Source organism: Perognathus longimembris, chromosome 1 (assembly GCF_023159225.1).
Source record: "Perognathus longimembris pacificus isolate PPM17 chromosome 1, ASM2315922v1, whole genome shotgun sequence".
NCBI lineage: Eukaryota > Metazoa > Chordata > Mammalia > Rodentia > Heteromyidae > Perognathus > Perognathus longimembris.
The window spans coordinates 108,705,477-108,729,528 of NC_063161.1; the positions used below are offsets into that span (position 1 = coordinate 108,705,477).

The following is a 24,052-nucleotide window of genomic DNA, read 5'->3' on the forward strand; positions in this document are numbered from 1 at the left end:
TTTTCTTTTCCCACCTACTAGGAATTATTAATGGTTTTATTCTTTACATTTTCGTAGTCTTTGTATACTTGCCACTTATACCAAAACTGCCTGTCAGTTGTGCAGATATTCTTTCAATTCTTTTAACTACATTAGTATTCTACCTGTTTCATCTTGAAATTTCTCTAAAAGCCCTCTGATCTGCTACAAAGTAGACTGGATGCTTAATATATATAAATCTTTAACATAGCTATATTATCTGGTTTATCATCATCCTGAGGATTCTCTTTACTCTTTTATTTGTATAGAATCTTTTGATAAATAATGATTACTAATATGTGGTAGTTAAAAATAGGTGTTTTGCTGCTGTGACAGAGATACAAAATAAAACGGAATTCATTATTCTCAGTTTGGTTGGATTTGGTTATTTGTCTGTCACCATAGGATGAGTGACACGGAGTTATTATTCTCTCGATGAACTCCTTTTCTTTCCTTTGCTACTTCTTAGTCCACTCCTCGTCCATCTCATCTGTCACTTGTCTCCAGTGTTCCTTGCAAAAGCATCTTGGCTATCAACATCGTCTAGGGCTTGGGTTATGGAAGAGTTAGGCTAGAGGGTCCAAATTCAAAGTGTGAACTCTGACTTTCTTAGATTTTCCAACTTTTCCTGAAAGGAATGCAGGTGGGGCTTTTTTTCATGGAGACGTGCTCTGAGAGGACCCAGTTACTTTTTAAAATAGGCTTTGAACCATTCCTACTGCTTTTAGTCCAGATTTGTAGACATTACTGCAGTTTCAAATGCTCTTCTGTATCCTGCAATGTAAGCTTAGCTATTTCTCAACCTTCTTTACCAGTTACCAAAACTGTCCAATGCTGAGTCTTCTCCCATTCTGTGTCTTTGTCAGGTTATGCTTTTAAAAAAGTCTTTTCTGCTAAAACAGAAGTTGGAGCTTTAGAAATCTGAGAAGGCTAAATACTCATTTTTAGTGTGCTCTTTCAAGTTTTAGGAACTTTTTTGTTACTCAGCTTTGTATTTTCTTTAATATCCCTAAGAAGTAGTTTCTATAATCAATTTTGTTCAAATACTAGGCACTGAATAATATATATGTAGTAACTATTAGAATATGTAAAACAAACTTTGAAAAATAACTTTTTGTATAAAATTTACATATGTTCATAACTTAAATGTTTATACTGAAAACAAATATTTGGACTAAAAAAGTGATTAACACTTTCGTACTTACTTTATAGACTTAGTACAAAAGTATTTTCAGTGTTTATTATTATGTGACTAAAGAAATTTTTAGTAAATTAGGAATTTAAAAAGTAGATTGATATTATTATTACAAGTGCAAGTGAATTACAAGAAGAAATACAGACATTAATAATCAGTGGAAAATACATTAAAGGACATTTAACAGATATGTTAAAATATATAGACTTTGCAACTCATTTGTTCCAAATTGTCTGTTAAATTAACTAGTAAAAATTATAGATAATTAGGGGAAAGACTACTGCTGTGTTTCTTTATTCTAGCAGCTTCATGGAGTTTGGCCACAAGATGTTGTTGATGGAACGTGTGTAGCAGTAAATAACAAATATCGACTAATGGCATTTGGATGTGCAAGGTAATTGATGTGGACTTAGAAGTTTTTATTGTTTATTTACTTTTTTGGGGGTGGATACAATTCCTTGGCTTGAACTCAGGCCTGGGTACTGTCCCTAAGCTTTTTGCTCAAGGCTAGTGCTCTACCACTTGAGCACTTTTGGTGCTACTTTTTGGTGCTGAATTGGAGATAAGAATCTCATGGTCTTTCTTGCTTAGGCTGGCTGCAGTCCTCAAACCTCAGCTTCCTGAGTTACTTGGATTAGAGGAGTAAGCCACCAGCCCTTGGTCTGAATTTGTAATAGTAATTGCCAAAAGTACTTTTAAAAATATACTTGTAAACTTTTTCATAACTTAAAGGTTTTGTTGTTTTTTGTTTTGTTTTGTTTTGTTTTGCCAGACCTGGGGCTTGGACTCAGAGCCTGAGTCCCTGGCTTCTTTTTGCTCAAGGCTAGCACTCTACCTCTTTTTTTTTTGGTGGGGGGGGGACAGTCCTGGGGCTTGGACTCAGGGTCTGAGCACCATCACTGGCTTCTTTTTGCTCAAGGCTAGCACTCTTCCAACTTGAGCCACAGTGCCACTTCTGGCCTTTTCTATATATGGGGTGCTGAGGAATCAAACCTTATACGAGGCAAGCACTCTTGCCACTAGTCCATATTCCCAGCCCCTCTTTTTTTTTTATTAAAATTTTATTGACAAGGTAATGTACAGAGGAGGTACAGTGACATAATAAGGTAAGTGAGTACATTTCTTGTCATATTTATTACACCCTCCCTCATTTTTCTTTCCCTTCCCTAGCTCAGGTAAGCATATTAAGTTTTCTTTATTGTTAAGAAGATCTGGCCAAGCACCATTGGCTTGCTCTTATAATCCTAGCTATTCATGAGGCTGAGATCTAAGGATCGTGGTTCAAAACCAGTCTGACAGGATAGTCTATGAGACTCTCTTCTCCAATTAATGACCAAAAAGCCAGAATTGGAATGGTGTCTCAATGGTAGAAAGCCAGCTTTCAGTGAAAAAGCTAAGGGAGAGTTCTCTGGCTCTTAGAGGTTTTCTTGTTGTTTGTTTCTTTACTTATTTATTCATTTTTGTTTGTCCTAGACTTGAACTCAAGGCCTGGGCACTGTCCCTGAGCTCTTTTGCACAAGGCTAGCTCTCTACCACTTTGAGCCACAGCACCACTTCTGGTTTTCTGGTATTTAATTGGAGATAAGAGTCTCAAGGGACATTCCTGCTCTGCTTCGCTTTGAACTACAATCCTCAGATCTCAGCCTCCTGAATAGCTAGGATTACAGACATGAGCCACCAGTACCTGGCTTATTTTTTTTTTTTTTTTTTTTTTGGCCAGTCCTGGGCCTTGGACTCAGGGCCTGAGCACTGTCCCTGGCTTCTTCCCGCTCAAGGCTAGTACTCTGCCACTTGAGCCACAGCGCCACTTCTGGCCGTTTTCTGTATATGTGGTGCTGGGGAATCGAACCTAGGGCCTCGTGTATCCGAGGCAGGCACTCTTGCCACTAGGCTATATCCCCAGCCCCCTGGCTTATTTTTGTTTTTGCTTAGTACTGGCCTGAAAAGAAGAAAAGATTAGAATATTTTTCTTCTTTAAAAATTGTCCTTTTCAGATATCTGTGTTTATATTGTCTTTGAATTGGTGGCTGTGCTTTAGTTAATAAAAACATTTAAAGCTCACAGAGACAAAATCAGTTTATTGCTTTCATCTGTATCATGGAGGTTTCAAAAATAAAACCGAAGAGGCTGGGAATAGTGGCAAGAGGCTTGCTTTCATATACATGAAGCCCTGGGTTTGATTCCTCAGCACCACATATATAGAAAATGGCCAGAAGTGGCGCTGTGGCTCAAGTGGCAGAGTGCTAGCCTTGAGCAAAAAGAAGCCAGGGACAGTGCTCAGACCCTGAGTCCAACCAAGGCCCAGGACTAGCCAAAAAATAAATAAATAAATAAAAATAAATAAAACTGAAGGCTGCATGTGGTGATTTATGTTTATAATCCTAACACACATGCAACTGAAGCAAGATGTTCCTGAGTTCCAGGCCAGCCTAGGCTGCATAGGGAGACCTTATCTCAAAAATAAAGAAAAATGTGTAAGGTTACTGACTCAGCCAATATCTGTGTGCCTATTATGTGCCATGCTCAGATCTGAACACTTACTTAGGATACTTAAAAAACAAAGACACGTGACTTTGCTCAGCTTATATTTTAGCTCATATAAAAATATATCAATCAGTTGTAACAGTGCCTTGCAATGTGTATGGTCTTTTAGAATGTATGTGTATGTATGCATGAGTGTATGTATATGGTACTGAGATTTGGACTCAGGGCCCCATGCTTGCAAAGAACTCTTTATCACTTGAGCCATGCCCCCTAGCTCATGAATTAATTTTTAAAACTTCTTTAAATACAAATTTTCATCTTGCTATCTGTTAAACATATATCTTGTATGTTTTCCGGCCACATAATATCTATCCAAGTTAAGTATCAGAGTTCTCTCCTCTCCTCTCCTCTCTCCTCTCTCCTCCCTCCTCCGCTTCCTTCCCCTCTCTCCTTTCCCCTCCCATCCTCTCCCCTTGACCCTTCCCCTCTCCTTCCCTTCCCTCCCCTATCTTCCCTTCCCTTTCCCTCCCCACTCCCCTCCCTCTCCTCCCCTCCCTCCCTCCCTCCCTCCCTCCCTCCCTCCCTCCCTCCCTCCCTCCCTCCCTCCCTCCCTCCCTTGTTTTTTTTTCAGAGAAGAGACAGTTGTAGGGTTTGGAACTCAGGGTCTTTTGTTTGCTAGGCTGGCACTCTAGCACTTAAGCTCTATCTCCAACTCTGTTATTTTTGAGATAGGGTGTCAGATTTTTCTCCCCAGGTCAGCCTCAAACCTTGATCTTCCTGTTCTTAGCCTCCCTAATACCTAGGGTTATAGGCATGAGGCACTTGTGTCCAGCTTCAGTTTTTTTAAAAAGTTAGTACAGGTTATTTACAAATTATAAATCACCACCTTAATTATACATTCAGTAAGCTATAAAGTGTATACTCTTCCACTTACTTTCTACTACATATTATCTGTCACTGGGCAGTTAGATATAAAAATACAAGTAAGCTTAATTTAGTGTAAGAAGGAGAACCATTTCTTTTTATGGATTTAATTCAGCCACATTCAGAATTTAAAAATAGATGTTTGTGAATACATTTTGGTCCAGTACTGAAGGCTCACACCCATAATCCTAGCACTCAAGAGACTGAGACCTGGAGGATCTTGGTTAAAATTCAGATCCCAAGTAGAAAAGTTGGTAGCCTCCATCTCCAATTAACCCATAAAATGCCAGGCTGGAAATGTGGCTCAAGTGGTAGAGTCCTAGCCTTGAGCAAGAGGGCCTGAGTTCAAGTCCTAGTACTGGCACAAAAATTAAAAGGTTCATGTTGCTTATTATCTTCCTTTTATCTAACTGACCTGGGGAAGCAGATTATGCATGTGAAAGAAAAAGTTGAAGCCAATTAAAGGTGGCTTGTACCTATAATTCTAGCTATCTGGCAGGCTGAGATCTGAGGATCAAGGTGCAAAGTCTAGCCTGGGGAGGTAAATACATGAAACTCATCTCTAATCAGTCAACAAAAGCCAGAACTGGAGGCATGATTCCAAGAGTTACAGCACAGCCATGAGCAAAAAAGCCAAGTATGAGATTCTTAAGTTGATGTTTCAGCTGGGGAATAGTTTTTTCTTCTTTTTATCTTTAAACACATGATAGGGTTTTACTAGTGGTGCTATCTGGGACTGGAATTTTCTTTGGGGAAATTTTTGAGTACTGATAAAATTTGAGTGGTTTCTACACACACACACACACACACACACACACACTCAGTACTACACACACACACACACACACACTCAGTACTAAGGTACCACCTGCTTGCTAGGCAAGTGTTTTTTTTTTTTTTTTTTACCAGTCCTGGGCCTTGGACTCAGGGACTGAGCACTGTCCCTGGCTTCTTCCCGCTCAAGGCTAGCACTCTGCCGCTTGAGCCACAGCGCCGCTTCTGGCCGTTTTCTGTATATGTGGTGCTGGGGAATCGAACCTAGGGCCTCGTGTATCCGAGGCAGGCACTCTTGCCACTAGGCTATATCCCCAGCCCAGTAAGTGTTTTTTTGAGATAGGGTCTTACTTCCTACTTGGGTATAGTTGTGAACCACGATTGCCAGTTTCCCAATGTTGTTGAGATCACAGGCACTTAATGTCACATCCAGCTTTCCTCTGTGGAGATGGAGTCTTATGGACTTTTCTTCCAGGGCTGGCCTCAAACTTTGATCCTTTTATTTTCTGTCTACCAAGTATCCTGGATTACAAGTATGAGCCTCTAGCACCTGGCAAGAATTTCTGGGATAATGAAATGATTATACAGAACATATATTTATTCAAATGTGATATATATATATCTACAAATTACATGCAAAATGATTTTGTTCTGTTTTACCTTCCTATCAATAAAACAGAATTCTCATAATAATAATCTCTCTATTTGTATTTGTCCTTTTTCATTAAAAGTGATTTTGTTTCCACAGTGGTTCTGTACAGGTTTATACAATAGATAACACCAGTGGAGCCATGCTGCTGTCTCATAAGTTAGAGCTTACAGCAAAACAATATCCTGGTGAGTATTTTTAAAGCATTTTTAATGTAGTCCTCTCTTTTCTGTGATGTATACAATCTCCCCATAAGCAGGGATGTCTGAACCCTCAGACATGCTTTGTCAAATGTATACCTATTATATAAGTTTTGCTTACAAATTAGGCATAGTAAGACTAACTTTGATTTGGTCATTACACATTGTAAATACACTTTGAATTGTCACACTGTACCCATAAATCTATGTAATTAAAATAAAAAAATTAGACATAATAAAAGAGCAAATATAACCATATTGTAAACATTATGTGAATATGGCCTATCTTTTTTTTCTGTCTCACTCAGAGTCAATTTTTACTTTGGTTTTTAAGAGCATATAAGTTGTTGGTTGTGTATATTGCCCTGAGATATTGCCACTTAGTATGGGGGGTTCATCTGTGTTTCTTTCTATATGGTTTCCCCTGGTGCTTCTTTTGCATTCTTACAAATGTATACTCTGTATGTTCTATTGGATATCTTATTCCAGCAATTGAAAACTTGCTAATGGATGTCCTTTCTCTTTCAACTTTTCACCTCTATCAGAAAGTGGCAGTAGTTGCTTTATTGGCAGATATACTGTCACCAATAATACATTTTTATTTTTCACTTTGCACTGATTCCCAAATCAGTGTAGACATCTCTTAAAGGACTTAAAGATCAGTTGTTTGGGGGGATTCTTTGTCAGTCTTTTCGTTCATTGCTTTCTGGTGCAATACCTTGCTGTCAATGTGGTTTTTTTATTCATATCATTCACCCTTTTAATACTTAGAAATACACTTATTTCACACTGTGGCCATAAAGTTTACAATTTGAAATACAATACCAAAACTAGTATGAATTTCTTTTTTCGTAGCAATTTCAGACAGAAGATTCATTCTTACCATAGGTCTTCTTTTTTTTACTTTATTTATTTTTATTTAATTTATTAATTGAACACAAATTTTTTGACAAGGTGTTGTGCAAAAAGGGTACAGTTACATAGTAGGGCAGTGCGTACATATCTTGTGATATCTTACACCCTGTTTTTCTTTCCCTTCCCTAGGTCAGGTAGACATATATACAATACACAATGTATCAAGAACATATACAGTATCCACGTGGCCAAGCCCAAGAAAATTCGCCTATGGCTTTAAATGTAATGTCGATATTAGACAATATGTCGACAGTAGTCTTATATGAACGTACATACATAGCTTTTGGGCTATTGTAGTCCACTGAGAGGTCAATTTTTTTTTTTTTGTGGCCAGTCCTGGGCCTTGAACTCAGGGCCTGAGCACTATCCCTGGCTTCCTTTTGCTCAAGGCTAGCACTCTGCCACTTGAGCCACAGCGCCACTTCTGGCCGTTTTCTATATATGTGGTGCTGGGGAATCGAACCCAGGGCTTCATGTATACAAGGCAAGCGCTCTTGCCACCAGGCCATATTCCCAGCCAGAGAGGTCAATTTTTGACCTTTATATGTTGAGTAGTTGTTTGGTTTTAGTTACATATTGTTGGGTCGCTGCTCCAATCCTGTGGGTAATACCATTTGACAAGCAGTTTTTGGTTTCACAGACCTGGTCTCTACTGTCTCTCCGTCACCCCTTCTTAACAGTCATATATCAGGGAGATCATGCCCCTTTGTTTTCTGTGTTCTAGGCTTGTCTCGCTCAACATTGTTTGCTCAAGTTCTGACCATTTCCCTGCGAATAACAATATTTCACCATTCCTAATTGCTATGTAGTATTCCATTGTGTAAAGGTACCATATTTTTTGGATCCATTCATCTGTGGAGGGGCATCTGGGTTGTTTCCATATTTTGGCTATTGTGAATTGTGCAGTGATAAACATTGAAGTACAAATGTCTTTTTGATATCTTGGGACCTGCTGTTCAGGATAGATGCCTAGGAGTGGTATGGCTGGGTCATAGGGTAGGTCTATATTGAGCTTTTTTTTTTTTGGCCAGTCCTGGGGCTTGGACTCAGGGCCTGAGCACTGTCCCTGGCTTCTTATTGCTCAAGGCTAGCACTCTGCCACTTGAGCCACAGCGCCCCTCCTGGCCATTTTCTGTATATGTGGTGCTGGGGAATCGAACCCAGGGCCTCATGTATACGAGGCAAACACTCTTGCCACTAGGCCATATCCCCAACCCCTATATTGAGCTTTTTGAGAAACCTCCATACTGTTTTCCAAAGTGGTTGTACTAATTTGCACTCCCACCAACAATGGAGCAGGGTTCCTCTTTCCCCGCATCCCCTCCAACATTTGTTGTTGCCTGAGTTCAGAGTATAGGCCATTCTAACTGGGGTGAGGTGGTATCTCAGGGTTGTTTTTATTTGCCTTTCCTTTACTTCCAGGGATGTTGAACATTTCCTCATGTTTCTTTGCCATTTTTATTTCTTCTCTTATGAAGTCTCTCTTTAGCTCCTTTGCCCATTTCCTAATTGGTTTATTGGGCTTGGAGGGGCTTAGTTTTTTGAGTTCTCTGCAGATGACAGATATTAGACCTTTGTCTGTTGCTGTGCTGGTAAAGATCCTTTCCCATATGGTTGGCTGTCTTTCTGTTTTGGTGGCTATGTCCTTAGCTGTACAGAAACTTTTTAATTTGTAGTAGTCCACATTTGTCGAGTCTTTCCCCTATTTGTTGTGCCCCTGGGACTATATTCAGGAAGTTCCTTCCTGTGCATATAAGTTCTAGCATCTTTCCTACTCTGTCCTTCAGTAGTTTGAAGGATTCAGGTCTGATGTTGAGGTCCTTGATCCATTTTGAGTTGATCTTGGTGCATGGTGATAGGCTTGGGTCTACTTTGAGTTTTCTGCATATGGCTGCCCAGTTCTCCCAGCACCAGTAGTTGAAGAGGCTCTGTTTATTCCATTGTATGTCTTTAGCTCCTTTGTCGAATATCAGCTGACTGTAAGAGTGCGGTTTTATTTCTGGACCTTCAATTCTAATCCATTCTGATCTATTTTTAATACCAATACCAGGCTGTTTTTGTTATGAGGGCCCTGTAGTAGAGCTTGAAGTCTGGAATTGTGATACCTCCTGCACTGCTTTTTTTGCCTAGAATTGCTTTGGCTATTCTGGGTCTTTTGCTGTTCCATATGAATTTATGGATTGCTTTATCTATTTCAGTGAAGAATGTGGGATTTTGATAGGGATTGCATTGAATTTGTATAACAATTTGGGCAATATGGCCATTTTCACTATATTGATTCTGCCTACCCATGAGCATGGGAGGTCTTTCCATCTCCTTGTGTCTTCTTTGATTTCCCTTATTAGATTTTTATAGTTCTCATTAAATAGGTTTGTCACGTTCTTGGTTAGGTTGATCCCTAGGTACTTTATTCTTTTTTTGTCTACTGTAAATGGAATTGTTTCCATAATTTCCTTTTCTGTTTGTACATTGCTGATGTATAGAAAAGCTGCTGACTTTTGTGGATTGATTTTTGTATCCTGTTACTTTGCCAAAATGGTTTATTAGGTGTAGGAGTTTGGGGACTGAGTTTTTTGGGTCCTTCAGATGTAAGATCATGTCATCTGCGAATAGGGATAACTTGATTTCTTCCTTGCCGTTGTGGATCCCTTTGATGTCCTTCTCTTGCCTTATTGCTATGGCTAGGGATTCCAGCACTATGTTGAAAAGAAGTGGGGAGAGTGGGCATCCTTGTCTTGTTCCTGAGTTTAGGGGGAATGATTTAAGTTTCTCTCCATTTAATATGATGTTAGCAGTTGGTCTGTTGTATATGGCTTTTATTGTTTTGAGGAATGTTCCATCTATTCCTCTTCTCTCCAGAGCTTTTAATAAGTATGGATGTTGTATTTTGTCAAAGGCTTTTTGGGCATCGACTGAGATAACAATGTGATTCTTGATTTTAGTTCTGTTTATGTGGTGAATTACGTTGCTTGATTTACGGATGTTGAACCATCCTTGTGACTGAGGGATAAAGCCTACTTGGTCATGATGTATAATTTTCTTGATCAGTTTCTGGATCCTGTTAGCTAATATTTTATTGAGGAGCTTTGTGTCTGTGTTCATTAGTGATATTGGTCTGTAGTTCTCTTTTTTTGTTGGGTCTTTGCCTGGTTTGGGAATGAGTATGATATTAGCTTCGTAGAATGAGTTTGGGATTTCTCCCTCTGTTTCTATTTTGTGGAAGAGTTTGAGGAGGTATTAGCTCCTCACTTATTGGTATTAGCTCCTCACTAAAGGTTTTATAGAATTCCTTGGTGAATCCATCTGGGCCTGGGCTTTTCTTTGTTGGGAGGTTCTTGATTACCCCCTGTATCTCACTGTAAATTATTGGTTTATTTAGTTGATTTATTTCTTCTTGGTTCAGTTTGGGCAGTTTATACTTCTCTAAGAATTGATCCATTTCTGTAAAATTATTGTTTTTTACTGAGTAGAGGTTCTGGAAATAGCTCCTTATGATTGTTTGAATATCGTGTGTACTTGATGTAATTTTTCCGGTGGAGTACCTGATTTTTTTTTTTTTTTTTGACCAGTCCTGGGGCTTGGACTCAGGGCCTGAGCACTGTCCCTGGCTTCTTCTTGCTTAAGGCTAGCACTCTGCCACTTGAGCCACAGCGCCACTTCTGGCCATTTTCTGTATATGTGGTGCTGGGGAATCGAACCTAGGGCCTCATGTATACGAGGCAAGCACTCTTGCCACTAGGCCATATCCCCAGCCCAGTGGAGTACCTGATTTTACGTCTTTGAGTCTCTTCTCTTCTTTTTTTTGTAAGTCTTGCGAGGGGTCTGTCAATTTTATTTATTTTCTCAAAGAACCAGCTTTTAGTCTTATTTATTTGTTGAATGGTCTATCTATTTTCAATCAGATTTATCTCTTCTTTAATCTTTGTGATCTCTTTCCTCCTAGTCATTTTAGATTCGATCATTTCTTGTTTCTCCAGTTGTTTCAGTTTCATCGCTAGGTTATTACCTGCTCTGCTTCCATTCTTTTAATGTGAGTGCTGAGGGCAATGATCTTGCCCCTCAGTACTGCCTTAGCTGTGTCCCATAGGTTTCTTTGTTATATATTTTCATTATCATTGTGGCTTATGAATTTGTTGATTTCATCTTTAATTTGGTCTGTGGCCCAAGTGTTGAATAACAGTGTGGGGTTTAGCCTCCAAGAAGGTGTATAGCCTCTGTGGTAACCGTTGTTATTGAGGGTTACCTTTAATCCACTGTGGTCAGATATAATACATGGGATGACGTCAATACTTTTGTATTTTCTAAGGTTCTTTGTGTGGGCTATGACATGGTCTATTTTGGAGTATGATCCATGGGCTGCTGAGAAGAAGGTGTATTGGGTCTCTGTAGGGTGGAAGATTCTGTATAGATCTGTCAGATCCATTTGGGATATGGTGTTACTTAGGTCCTCAGCTCCCTTGCTGATCCTCTGGGTGTTGGATCTGTCTCTTGGAGAGAGTGGGGTATTAAAGTCTCCCACTATGATTGTGTTTGGGTCTATCTTGTTCTGTAGTTCTGTGAGAATTTTCTTGACATATGTAGGGCCTCTTTTGTTCGGTGAGTATACATTTATCACCGTGATGTCTTGATTCTGGATTTTTCCTTGTATTAAAATGTAGTGTCCTTCTTTGTCTTTTTGAGTTGATTTTTAATGAAAAGTCCAGCTTGTCTGAGATCAGGATGGCTACACCTGCCGTTTTGGTAGGTGCGTTTGCTTGGAAGATCTTGCTCCATCCTTTCATTCGGAGCCTGTTTTTGTCCCTTGCTTTAAGGTGGGTCTCTTGTAGACAACAGATGACAACTTTTTCTTTGCGAATCCATTCTGCCAGTCTGCTCCTCTTTATCGGAGAGTTTAAACCATTTATATTCAAAGAGATCAAGGATAAGAGTGTTTTTTCTCCTTCCCTTTTCTTGTTGGGCTGTTTTTCCTCTTTTTTTCCCTTGTCTTTAGTGAGATGCTCTTTCTGTTGGGCCTCTGGCTATTGTAGTTTCTTTCTGTTTCTGTCTGTGTGTCCTGTACGATATCTGTTGGGTGGGATTCCCCTCTTAGAATTCGCTGTAGGGGTGGTTTTTTATTCACATACTCCTTTAGATCCTCTTTGCTATGGAAAGATCTGGTTTTCCCCTTGAATGTGAACTCCAACTTTGCTGGATATTTTATCCTAGGTTGCAAGTTGTTGGCCTGTTCTTCCACTCTCTTCGCACCTGGTAGGTTTGTGTGGAGAGGTCTGCTGTTATTTGGATCCTCTTCCCATTGTAGTAAATTTCTTCACTTTGGCTGCATTTAAAATTTGCTCTTTATTCTTGAAATCTGAAGTCTTGAATATTATGTGCCTTGGCGTGGCTTTTCTGGGGTCTGGCCTGCCAGGTATCCTATAGGCTTCGGTTACCTGGATGGGGTCCCTTGTGAGATTGGGGAAGTTTTTTGCAATAACTTTATTGAGAACATGTTTAAGCCCTCTGCTCTGGTATTCGGCTCCTTCTTCTATTCCAATTATGCGCAGATTATATCTCTTGTCTTTGTCCACTAGCTCCTGGATTAGTCTGTCCTGAAGCTTCACCGTTTCTTGGAGTGTGGTAATTTTCTGATTCTTATCAGCTGCATCATCGTCCAAGAGAGAGATTCTGGATTCCATATGGTCAATTCTTTTTGCTCAGGATTCAGTTGCGGAGTTTATGGATGTCAGAGAGCTATTTATGATTGCCAGATCAGCTCTGATCGTGGAAATTTCTTCCTTTAAAGAGTTGTATTTTAAATCTATTGTTTCATGCAATTCACTTCTCAGGATGTTAAGGTCGTCTTTAACGGAGGTTTGCATTGTATCCATTTTTGCTTCCATTTCTTTCTTGGCTTCCTGGATGTCCTTCAAGACTTCCACTCTAAACTCCTGGAATTGTTTTCTGATTTCGTTTCTGAAGCTTTCCATCATTTCTGTTAACATGGCCTCATTTGATTTTTTGTTCTCCATCTCCTCTTCAGTCATGCTGCTTTTTGGAGCTGGCGAGTTGGCTTGCCCTTTGATGAACTGTGTTATATTTCTTTGTGATTTGTGCATCTGGAGATCTGTGGGTCGCTTCCTTGGTTTGGCTTTGTGCTGGTTCCCGCTGGTCCATCAGTGGGATCCTGGTGTCCTGGTGTCCTGGCTCTGGGTTTGGGTTTGGCTGTTGAACCTTGCTGCCCAATTGGTGAGCGTGTCCTTCTCGGTTGTTGCTGAGGTGGTCACTCTCTCTGCACTTGGGGGCCGGTAGTTCTGTGTCTTTCTCTGCAGGACAGTGTCCTGCCGCAGTGTTTTGCTGACCCTAGTGTGCCTCTGCTGGGGGTTTGCTGGTCGCTGATTCGGTGTGGAGGCTTATCTCTTCTTTGGTTCTTTTTTCCACTCTGTATCTTGGTCAGAGGAGCTCACCTCTCAGGCTGTTCGGCCTCCTGTGTGGACCGCTCTGGGGCCAGTGTTGTTGAGGGGCGGCCCACCTATGGTCCTGGATTGTGTGTGTGTCCTGCGCCGCCGTTGGTCCTTCGGGGGTGGAGTGCTGTGGTGTGGTGAAAGGTTGTGGTGTCCTCGGCTCTCCTCTTCTGCACCGATCGGTTCCTCCACCGCTCATGTCCGTTCCCGGCCGTGTGGTCCCGAACTTCCCGTTGCTACTATCGCCATGTGTCTTGGTCCGCGCTCTCCCTGGGGTCCGTGGAGTCCTGCTGTCCGGACTCTGCGCTCCCAGTGTGAGGTTTCGGCAGTCGGTCTGCTGTTTGCTGGGTCCCATTTCCCAGCCTGGCCCTCTTTGGGCCAGGGTTGGCTGATGGGGGGTGGGTACCCTGGAGATTCTCCGGCTCCGTGCAGGTTATAGGCTCTTCTTTTTTGCTCCTTTTTGTTTCCTGCGTTTCTCCACTGCTTCTGGCTGCTGGTTTTGCTGTGTTCTTGATGGGGTGTTGGGTGCTGGAGTTCCCAGCTTGCTATTCAGTTGGAGCGAGTCAGGGTGCCTCCTACTGTGGCGGCGCCATTTTTCTCTCTCCCTTACCATGATCTTAACATACAACTTTATCTTTTCTCAAGAACTATCACCTTGTCACTTAAAGGAAGCATTTTCTAGAGACAGAACATACAGGTATAGGTAGGAACTTTGGAAAAGAGTCCCAGGGGCACAGCAAATAGGAGAGAGATTTGACAAATGGGATTACATCAAAAAAGGTTTGCACAGCAAAGGACATAGTAGCTGAACTAGAAAGAAAGCCAGCACACTGGGAGAAAATCTTTACCAGTAATACACCCAATAAAATATACAGTATATGGAAAATGATCTATGTAACTTGTGGGCAGGGATGGGAGGGAAAAACTGGGGGAAATCTAAAGCAAGGGTGACATTGTTCAGAGTAAGTAATGTACTCATTATCTGACTTATGAAATGGCAAACCCTCTGTACAACTTAATCGCAACAATAAAATTATATTAAAGAAATAAATATTTTTAGAAGTGTAGGTGTTAGTTTGCTTCTCTGGTGACGTAGTTCTCTGGCTTCTTGCTCCTTTGTTCATGTATTTTAGGATTTTTGACTGAGAGCTGATTATGTATTTTGAAAAGCTATTTGTATGAATGCTTTGGGACCTTGATTGCATTTTACTTCTTCCAGAGAGACTTTATCTTTCTGCTGATCACTTGGAGCACGATACCAATCTGGAACTTTTTGTTGTAGTCTGTTTGAGGTTTTGGTTTTTTTTTTTTAAAAAACCATCCTCATTATACAGATTCCAACCAAAGTGAGGGCTGATTTGTGGCTGAGTACTGTCAGGAGAAGTTTAGCTTGTATACCATATATAGAACTTGGAAGTGTTGCTATTTCTTTCCCTTCCACATAAGTTTTTAATTCCTCATTTTCCTTTATACAATGGATGTCCCTTTGTAGCTGAGGCTTTTATAGACTTCCTGCTTTAGGTCTAAGCGCTTCCATTTTATTTCCTCTTCCTTACATGCTGTGTGAATCATCAGAGGTGATAGTAAAAGTTTGTCAGATAAGTCCAAGAAAAAAGTGCTTTGTAAGCCCAGTATTTTTGGTTGTTTTCAAGTATTTATTCTCTAAAATAATTTTTTTTTTTTTTTGGCCAGTCCTGGGCCTTGGACTCAGGGCCTGAGCACTGTCCCTGGCTTCTTCCCGCTCAAGGCTAGCACTCTGCCACTTGAGCCACAGCGCCGCTTCTGGCCGTTTTCTGTATATGTGGTGCTGGGGAATCGAACCTAGGGCCTCGTGTATCCGAGGCAGGCACTCTTGCCACTAGGCTATATCCCCAGCCCCTCTAAAATAATTTTTAAAAATCTTTATTCCTAGTTTTTTTTCAGTGTGGAGAATCATCCTGAGAATAATTGATGCACTACCTTAAACAGGAGGTTTCCTCCTTATGTTTTTATCAGTATTACAGTATAGATTGTAAAGGTTTTGTATGTTTTTCTCTAAGCACAGTGCGTGTGCAACTTTATTTGCATTTTATAGATGCTGATTCACACACAACCACACATACAGCTTTAATTTGTTGCAAATCACTTGTACACTATTTTTTTTTTTTTTTTGCCAGTCCTGGGGCTTGAACTCAGGTCAGGAGCACTCTTCCTGGCTTCTCTTTGCTCAAGGCTAGCACTCCACCACTTGAGCCACAGCGCCACTTCTGGCCGTTTTCTATATATGTGGTGCTGGGGAATCGAACCCAGGGCTTCATGTATACAAGAAGAGCACTTTACCACTAGGCCATGTTCCCAGCCCACTATTTTTTTCTTATTAAATGATGACAAGACTAGTGGTCTTGTGTGAGCAAGATTTGTGTCATTTGAAGCAGTTGTGTCTTTCTACTCATTTAAATTTGAAAGTATAGATACTAAAGATAGTACTAAAGATTTCTGAAACAGTCATTTATTATTACTTTTTCTCACTATTTCTTAACAGATATTTGGAACAAAACAGGAGCTGTTAAATTGATCAGATGGTCTCCTGACAATAGTGTTGTGATAGTGACCTGGGAATATGGTGGCCTTTCTCTATGGAGTGTGTTTGGAGCCCAGCTGATTTGTACACTTGGAGGAGATTTTGCGTGAGTAATAAAGACAAATTTTACATAAAATAATTTTATTATCTCATTGACAGTACATACATACAGAAATCTTAGGTTTCTTTACTTTTTTACTTTATTTGACTCTTAAACCAAAATAGTTTGTAAGCATCAGAAATAATTTTGCCAGAATGTATTGATTCTTCAGATATCTACCCTCTTAACTGACAATTCAATAAAAAATGTATTTATTGGTCCCCAGATTGGTAAACAGATTTATTTATATGTTTATTTATTTATATGACCTGATATTAAGATATAAGGCTAAATCAGACATGCTTCTTCCTTCAAGTAGCTAGTGCAGTAAAGATGGCAGTGCACATAAATAGTAGCAAGTAAAAAGCTATGTTATAGGATTAATGTAGATTTGCCAGTAGGTATATATTGCTGCCACATCGTATATTACCCTAGACTTCAGTCCTGATGATCATCTTCCCAAACTATGTGATGCTGTTAAGTTGACTGGACCTAGCATAGTATGGCCGAGTGATATAACAATACTTTTACTGATATTAGTATTTTTTAACTTCATGCATTGTTATGTATTTCTAAGGAGAAAAATTATGTATGTCTAAAGAGAAAATTTAATTTTTATTTTTTAAGTTTAAGCTAAATATTATGTGCTTTGTGTGTAATTGGAATACTGTCAAATTAAGCTTCTATTCTGTTTCAGTTACAGATCTGATGGTACCAAAAAAGATCCCCTTAAGATCAACTCTATGGTAAATATTTTATTTTAAAAATTGACTTTAGGTGCTGGTGGCTCAGTCCAAGCAGAAAAGACCCAGTAAGACTCTTATCTTCAATTAGCCACTCAAAATCCATAAATGATGCTTTGACTCAAGGTGGTAGATCACTAGCCTTGAGTCAGAGCTTGAGGTCAAGCCCCATGACCAAAAAAATTGGAACAGACTAAAAAAAATCTCTCTTCCTTTTTTTTCCCTCTGACATAGGTTTGATAAAAATAACAACCAGGTACCAGTGGCTCACATCTGTAATCCTAGATACTCAGAAGGCTGAGATCTGAGGATTACCATTCAAAGCCAGCCTGGGTAGGAAAGTTAATAGGCTCTTATCTCCAGTTAAGTACCAAAAACCGGAAGTGGTGCTGTGGCCCAAAGTGGTAGAGCTCTAGTCTTGAGAGAAAAATCTCAGGGACAGCCCAGACCCCAAATTAAAGCCCCATGATAAAAAACCAACAACTCTAACAACAAAAATCAAAGCCAACTTAGTGCCAATAGCTCACACTTATAATCCTAGCTACTCAGGAGCCTGAGGTCTGAGGATTGTTGTTCAAGGCCAGCTGGACAGGAACATCTATGAGACGCTTAACTCCAGTTAACTACCAAAAATAACAGCTGTGGAGGAGTAGCTCGTGATCGAATGCTAGCTTTCAATAAATAAACCTCAAGCACAGCACCCAGGCCCTGAGTCAAAGCCTCAGGATAGGTGCTAAAGAAAAAAAGGAATTTTAGCTTCAACAGATTCTTCTTTATATAGCTCTTACTTTGATGAGAGGTGTCTTTTTTTTTTTTTTTTTTTGGACAGTCCTGGGCCTTGGACTCAGGGCCTGAGCACTGTCCCTGGCTTCCTTTTTGCTCAAGGCAGCACTCTGCCACTTGAGCCACAGCGCCACTTCTGGCCGTTTTCTGTATATGTGGTGCTGGGGAATCGAACCCAGGGCCTCACGTATACGAGGCAAGCTCTCTCGCCACTAGGCCATATCCCCAGCCCCGAGAAGTGTCTTTTTGATTAGTGTATAGTTATTGTACAAAAGAGTTTCACCATAGAATTACACATGAAGATCAGATTAGGCCACTCTATTGCTCTGTCATTTTCCTGAGTCATTCCCCACTCCCTCCTTTTTTACTATTGGTTCACATCATAATCCAGGCACCTGGTAGCCTACCAGTTGTAAACCACCGTGCCCTGCATACTAAGTCATTGTTTTGTTTCACATTTGGGAGGCTTCCTGGATGTTCAGTATTTGACTATTGTTTAGATATGTTTAGTAAGCTTCTTGTCATCTTTGTAGAAATAGCTCTTCAGATGAGGTCCTTCTTATTTCAGAGCATACTACCTTTGTGTGACTCATTGGTATGCAATCCTCATGGCTTTCTTTCAACGTAAGGTGAAGTGAATTGGACATTTTTCCTAAGCATATTTTGAATTTTTAAATAGATGTACATAAAGACCTTTGTAGTCATTGTTATTCACCTATTTTCCACAGTTTTGAGGAAAAAATGAGATATAACCTCTACCTTAAAAATAAAAGTTATATAGCCCAGGTTGATCTTGAATTTCTAATTTTTGCCTCAGCTTCCCCAAGTTCTGGGACTATGGGTTTGCACCACTGCTCCTGGCTTAGAACCATTGTCATTATATAAAACATTCTCTTACTATACACCCTCAAGGTTGCCATCCTAATGAAAGTGACAATGAGGTTTCCTCACTACTCTTTTTTTTGTTCCACAAAGAAAGACATTTTCTGATACTGGCTTTTGCTAGGAGTTAAAACTTTACACTGTGGGTTAGTTTTGGTATTGTTCCTCATCTCCATGACTTAAAATAAATTTCAGCCACCTGGCTAGTGTTTCTATAACTGATACTCAGTGCTTCTGAATGGCATGTAACAGCCACTGCTGTAAGCCTCACTAAATTAATATTTTCAGCCACAAACCAAGAATTGAGTTAGCTTATGCAAGTTTATCATTGGAAAGTGGTAAAACTTGTCTTAGATTTAAATTTTTTTTTTCTAACAGTTCATGAACCCCAAACCATTTTTATTTTCTTGCCTTACAGATTGGAAATTGCAATCTAAAACAACAACAACAACAACAACAACAACAAAAAACCTCATGGGACCAGGTGTGGTGCTACACACCTGTAATCCCAACTACTTGGGAGGCAGAACTTGGGAATCTCAGGGATAAGTTAGCTTAGGAAAAAAGTTAAGACCCACTATCAAAAAATAAATCAGCCATGGTGATTCACATCTGTAATTTCAACTCAAGGTTATCATAGGTAGGAGGATCAGCATAGTCTGAGGCTGGCCACAGGCAAAAGGGAGAACCTATCTGAAAAGTAACTTAAACAAAAAAGGGGGTGTTGGGGGTATACTCAAGTAATAAAATACCTCCTAGCAAGCACAAGGCCCTGAATTTAAACAAGTACTGAAAGACAAAAAAAAAATCTCATTGTAAAAATATCCAAGCTGAAGTAACGTGGGGAAATTTATTTGGACCTTCTCATTTTACAGAGGAAGAAACTTAGACCTTACAACACGAGACAGCTTGCTTAAGGTTGTATAATACAACAGAAACATATCTGCTGTAGGTGCTTCTGTAAACTTCTGTTGATAAGCCTGGTTATTTTCAGTAAATTTCTTTGTCCTTAAGAGGTTAGTAAAAATAAGTTGATGGAAAATTTACAGAGAACAGTAGGTGATTCTTAGGGGTAAGATTTTGAACTTTAAGCTAAGAATAGTAGTGTTTTCATTATTCTAGGTAGAGAACATTGATTTGAGTTTTCTATGGAAATAGCTAAGATGTACTAGGAGATGTTATTTTGGTCTGTATGGTTTCTCACAGTTTTGCCAACCTTCAGTAGTCAGTAATGTCATTGATTAGTTCAGATACTGACTGTTGCTGTTATTGACTAAAGTTAGGGAAGGATAGTAAGAACATTTTATACATTTTATTGTCTTGACTTCTTTTCTCCTTTCTCCATCCTCCAAGAGCTGGGGTGCAGAAGGCTATCACCTGTGGGTCATCAGCGGATTTACTTCTCAACCCACTGACATTGAGGCTGACATCAGGAGTATTGGTAAACAGCCCAGTATTCTGCTGTTTCAGTTTATCAAGAGTGTACTTACTGTAAACCCTTGTATGGTAAGTGCTCTGTTTCTTTGACGTCATTCATGTTAGAACTTTCTTTATGGTCTTTTTTAAGGCTATGGATATTGAATGTCCTCCCCAAGTTAGCATGTTTCTTTTGTGTATTTTCTTAAAATTTGATATTAAATATATGCCACAATATTATTTCTGAACATGTTTTGCATTCCTTTGATTTTTTTTCTTCTTTTTTAAAAAAATAAAACAGGGCTGTGAGCAGTGTTTATATGTTAAATAACTTGAAAAATGTAGTCTTTATCTGAATGGGCTTTCCCAAACTCTGTTCTGTCAAACACTATATCAAAGATAGCAGTTCTGCAGAATAGGAAAAAAAAGTTTTGAAGCCGGGAATGGCAGTATGTGCACTCAGCACTCAGAAGGCTGAGATAGGAAGCTCACAAACTCAGTTCCAACCTGGGCTAAAGAAAATGTGAGATTTTGAAGAAAAGATTTAAGGCTTTAAATTAAACTATAGATATTTGTTTATTGTTGAGTCCACAATCTTAAATATGCTCATGTGCATCATGGAAAGCTAGGAATAATATAAAACGCAGTGTTTCCTATGCTCATTAAGCTTTGAGGAACACCTTGAAGAACTATATCTAGGGATCTGCTTTGAGAAACATTGCCCCAAATTAATGCTTTGTGCTTTCTTAGCTGTAATACTATATAGTAATATTATTATTGTATAATAGTATGGTTATAGTAATGTAGGTTATATGTTAGGATTATGTATCTCAATGCCTGTTGTCAGTGCCTTTTTAAAAATAGTGTTAACAAGTTAGTTATAATTTACAAACTATTGAAAAAATAATGTAAAAAATAACCTGGATCTAGATAATATTACTGCAGTTGAAAATTAAGGATTCTCAGAAAAATAGAATTGTTGTTATTTGTTATTGTTGTTTTCTGACCTTCTCCATCCCAAATAACTTTAGAGTACCCTTGAGGGTTTTTTTGTTTTGTTTTGTTTTGTCAAAACAGCATTTGGGCTAAAATGGCCTGGAAGAGGTAGGTTGCCTCTCTGACTTAAATGTTAAGAATCTCCCTACTTTCTCATTGAAAACTAGGGCATAAAACCTAAAGGCAGGAACTATCTTATATATCAGCATAGTCTTACTGTCTTAGAGTCCTTGAGACGAGTCAGGCATTCACTAAGTGATTGATTACATTTTCTGCACCCAAACTACAGACTTGAATCTTATTTTCTTCCTCCCTCATGGGTTAGAGATCCTCTAGCATCCAACTATCCCTGCTTTGTTTTTGCCACGTTGGTACATGGTACACACACAGACATATCTTTGACAAAATGTTTTCTTACCATTGATGTATTTTTTGTGAAACTAATTTTAAATTAGAAACAATAAGTAGTTATAATTCAGTTTTTCACTTTTCATATAATTCAGTTATATTTCAGTTTTCAGGTGTAACTTTTTTGTCTTACATTAAATTAATGAAAAGATACTACTATAACAGTTGTAAGCCTGAGCAAGATTACAGCTCTATGATAAAACATACTTTAACAAAAATCCTATTTATGCTGGGAAATAATCACTATTTGTGCTGAAAAATAATCCCTAAGATATAACCTATTCTTTTTAAGAGTGCTGAAATTATTTAATCTTTGTCTTCTGTGAAGAAAATCAACATTGATTCATGGTACATTTTCTGTAATAAAACGAGGTCAGCATATTACTTAGATTCCCTGCCTAGATTGTTACTTCTGTTTGATTTTTTTCCCTCTTTTCTTTCTTCTTCTTCTTCTTTTCCTGTCTAGAGTAACCAAGAGCAGGTATTGCTTCAGGGAGAGGATCGCTTATACTTGAACTGTGGCGAGGCATCGCAAGCCCAGAATCCCAAGGGCTCTTCACACTCTCAGCCGAAGCCCAGCAGGGAAAAGAGCCCATTTACAGATGGAGGTTTTGAGTCTCAGGGTTTAAGCACTTTACTTGGACATCGACATTGGCATGTAGTACAGGTAAGTGTTCATTTGCCAGTTACTAGTGATTTATTTCATGGTAAGATATCACTTGGAACAGATTTTTCTAAGTATTTTTGCCTGTTCAGAAAACAGAATTTTTAACTATTACATCTCATTTACACTTTTCTGTGCTTTTATATTTTTTCTTTCCATTTGATACAGAGTATATGTTAATCTGTATTAAATCCATCAGTAGTGTTAGTAACTAGAAATTTCTTTGTCTCCTCATTGAAAATAATTATTTACTTTCAGCTGCCTATTTTATTTTATGTTGTTTTACTTTATTTTAATATGCCAATCCTAGGGCTTTATTTAACTCAGGGCCTGGGCACTGGCACTGTCTCTAAGTTTTTGTTTGTTTGTTTTTGTTGTTGTTGTTGTTCAAGGCTAGTGCTCTACCACTTGAGCCACAGCTCCACTTCCAGCTTTTAATGGAGATAAGAATCTTACACCTTTTCCTGCCAGGGCTGGCTTCATACCATGATTCTCAGATCTCAATTTCATCACCAGTGCTTGGCTCTGCCTCCTTTTTTGCTTAATCTAGCTCTATGAATTCACAAAGGTGAAAGTGTTAACACTGCATAGAGAGTGGTAATTTTGACTAGTACCTTGTGCAGCTAACCTAATTAATTGGGTCACATTAATGTTAATCACCTGACAGTGCACCCAGGTCATTCTACAACTTTGTTGTTAATACCTTTATTTTTTAAAAGAACTCGTATATATATTTTTTAAAGTCCTGAGTGATTTGTTTCCCCCTTTGGAGCCAAAATATATCAGCTCCTATTCTTGGTTTACTTGTGGTCACTTTTCTTATCTGTGTGTATTTGTGCACGAGTGTGTTGTTTTTGTTTGCTTGGCTTAGTCTAGCCTTGAACTCACTATGTGGTCCATACTGGCCTCAGACTTCTGGCCCTCCTCCTTCAGTCTCCCCAAGTATTAAGATTACATGTGTGTTCCACCCATCCAGTTTCTTTTAGGTCTGTTTAATTTCTATTTCCATAATCCTTTGCCAGCTTCTCTCTGTGACAGAAAAATAGCCATTATGTAAAAGGTTGAAGGAGAAATATCTCCTACATTGACTTGTATAGCTTACATTAATAAATTCATAGAATCAAACAATGTACATACCATTTTATAATAAGTAACATTTTTAAATAAAACTGCATCAGCTACTTCCTTGACTAAAATTTTCCACTGCTCCCTTCTCTCCTATAGCCATTTCTCTGCTATTTTCATTTCCCCATACTTTGAACTATTCATTCTACACTGACCTAGCATCAATGCCAGTTCTGCCTAGCCAGGTCTGTGTTACCAGAGAACCACTAGAGCAGAGGATCAAAGAAGGTAGGTCTGGAACTCAAAAATCCATCAGGCAATAACAATATTGAATTTCCTTCCAGTTCAAAAATTCAGTGATTCTTAGCTATTTATGAAGGATTCCAAAACAGTAGCATACAACACTTTTAGACAGGTATTAGCAAGATTCTTCTGTCATTCTGTTCATTAAATAGCTAGAGATATTTAGAAAGATGAACTTTTAAAGTATGAGTTTACCTAAGTTTTTCAGTTTCCTTAAAAATAATGCCACAATTGTACTCCCAAGGCAATTAAATTACTATAGATTCATAGAATTTTTAGAGCTGGAAGGACCTTAGTGATCATATAATCCAATTGGAGTTCATACAGGAGGAAATTGAGGCCCAGGAAAGTTAATGGTACTTGTCTAGTGCCACACGACAGAGTAGTGGCAGACCTACCCTTACTGTGATTACATTAAAGTAATAAGTTTAGTGTTTTTTAAAATATAGGTACTAAATGTTAAAACATATAATATACTACCAACCCTGAGATAAAACTTCGAATTAGCCTGTTTGACCACGGTTTACTTGGAG

At 39.0% G+C, this 24,052-nt stretch overlaps 1 protein-coding gene across 5 annotated transcripts in view; it reads left to right on the top strand.

Moving 5' to 3' along the window:
- The window catches only part of Ric1 (RIC1 homolog, RAB6A GEF complex partner 1), a 90,913-nt gene that overhangs the window by 43,302 nt on the left and 23,559 nt on the right, over window positions 1–24,052 (top strand). For 3 of the 5 annotated variants that reach the window (XM_048345807.1, XM_048345914.1, XM_048345778.1), the window contains exons 7-12: window positions 1,516–1,607; window positions 6,144–6,232; window positions 16,121–16,265; window positions 16,957–17,005; window positions 20,021–20,173; window positions 21,954–22,154. In XM_048345807.1, coding sequence (XP_048201764.1) covers window positions 1,516–1,607; window positions 6,144–6,232; window positions 16,121–16,265; window positions 16,957–17,005; window positions 20,021–20,173; window positions 21,954–22,154 — 729 coding nt within the window. The remainder of the gene's footprint in view (window positions 1–1,515; window positions 1,608–6,143; window positions 6,233–16,120; window positions 16,266–16,956; window positions 17,006–20,020; window positions 20,174–21,953; window positions 22,155–24,052) is intronic. The other 2 variants (XM_048345855.1, XM_048345977.1) reach the window with 2 other exon arrangements.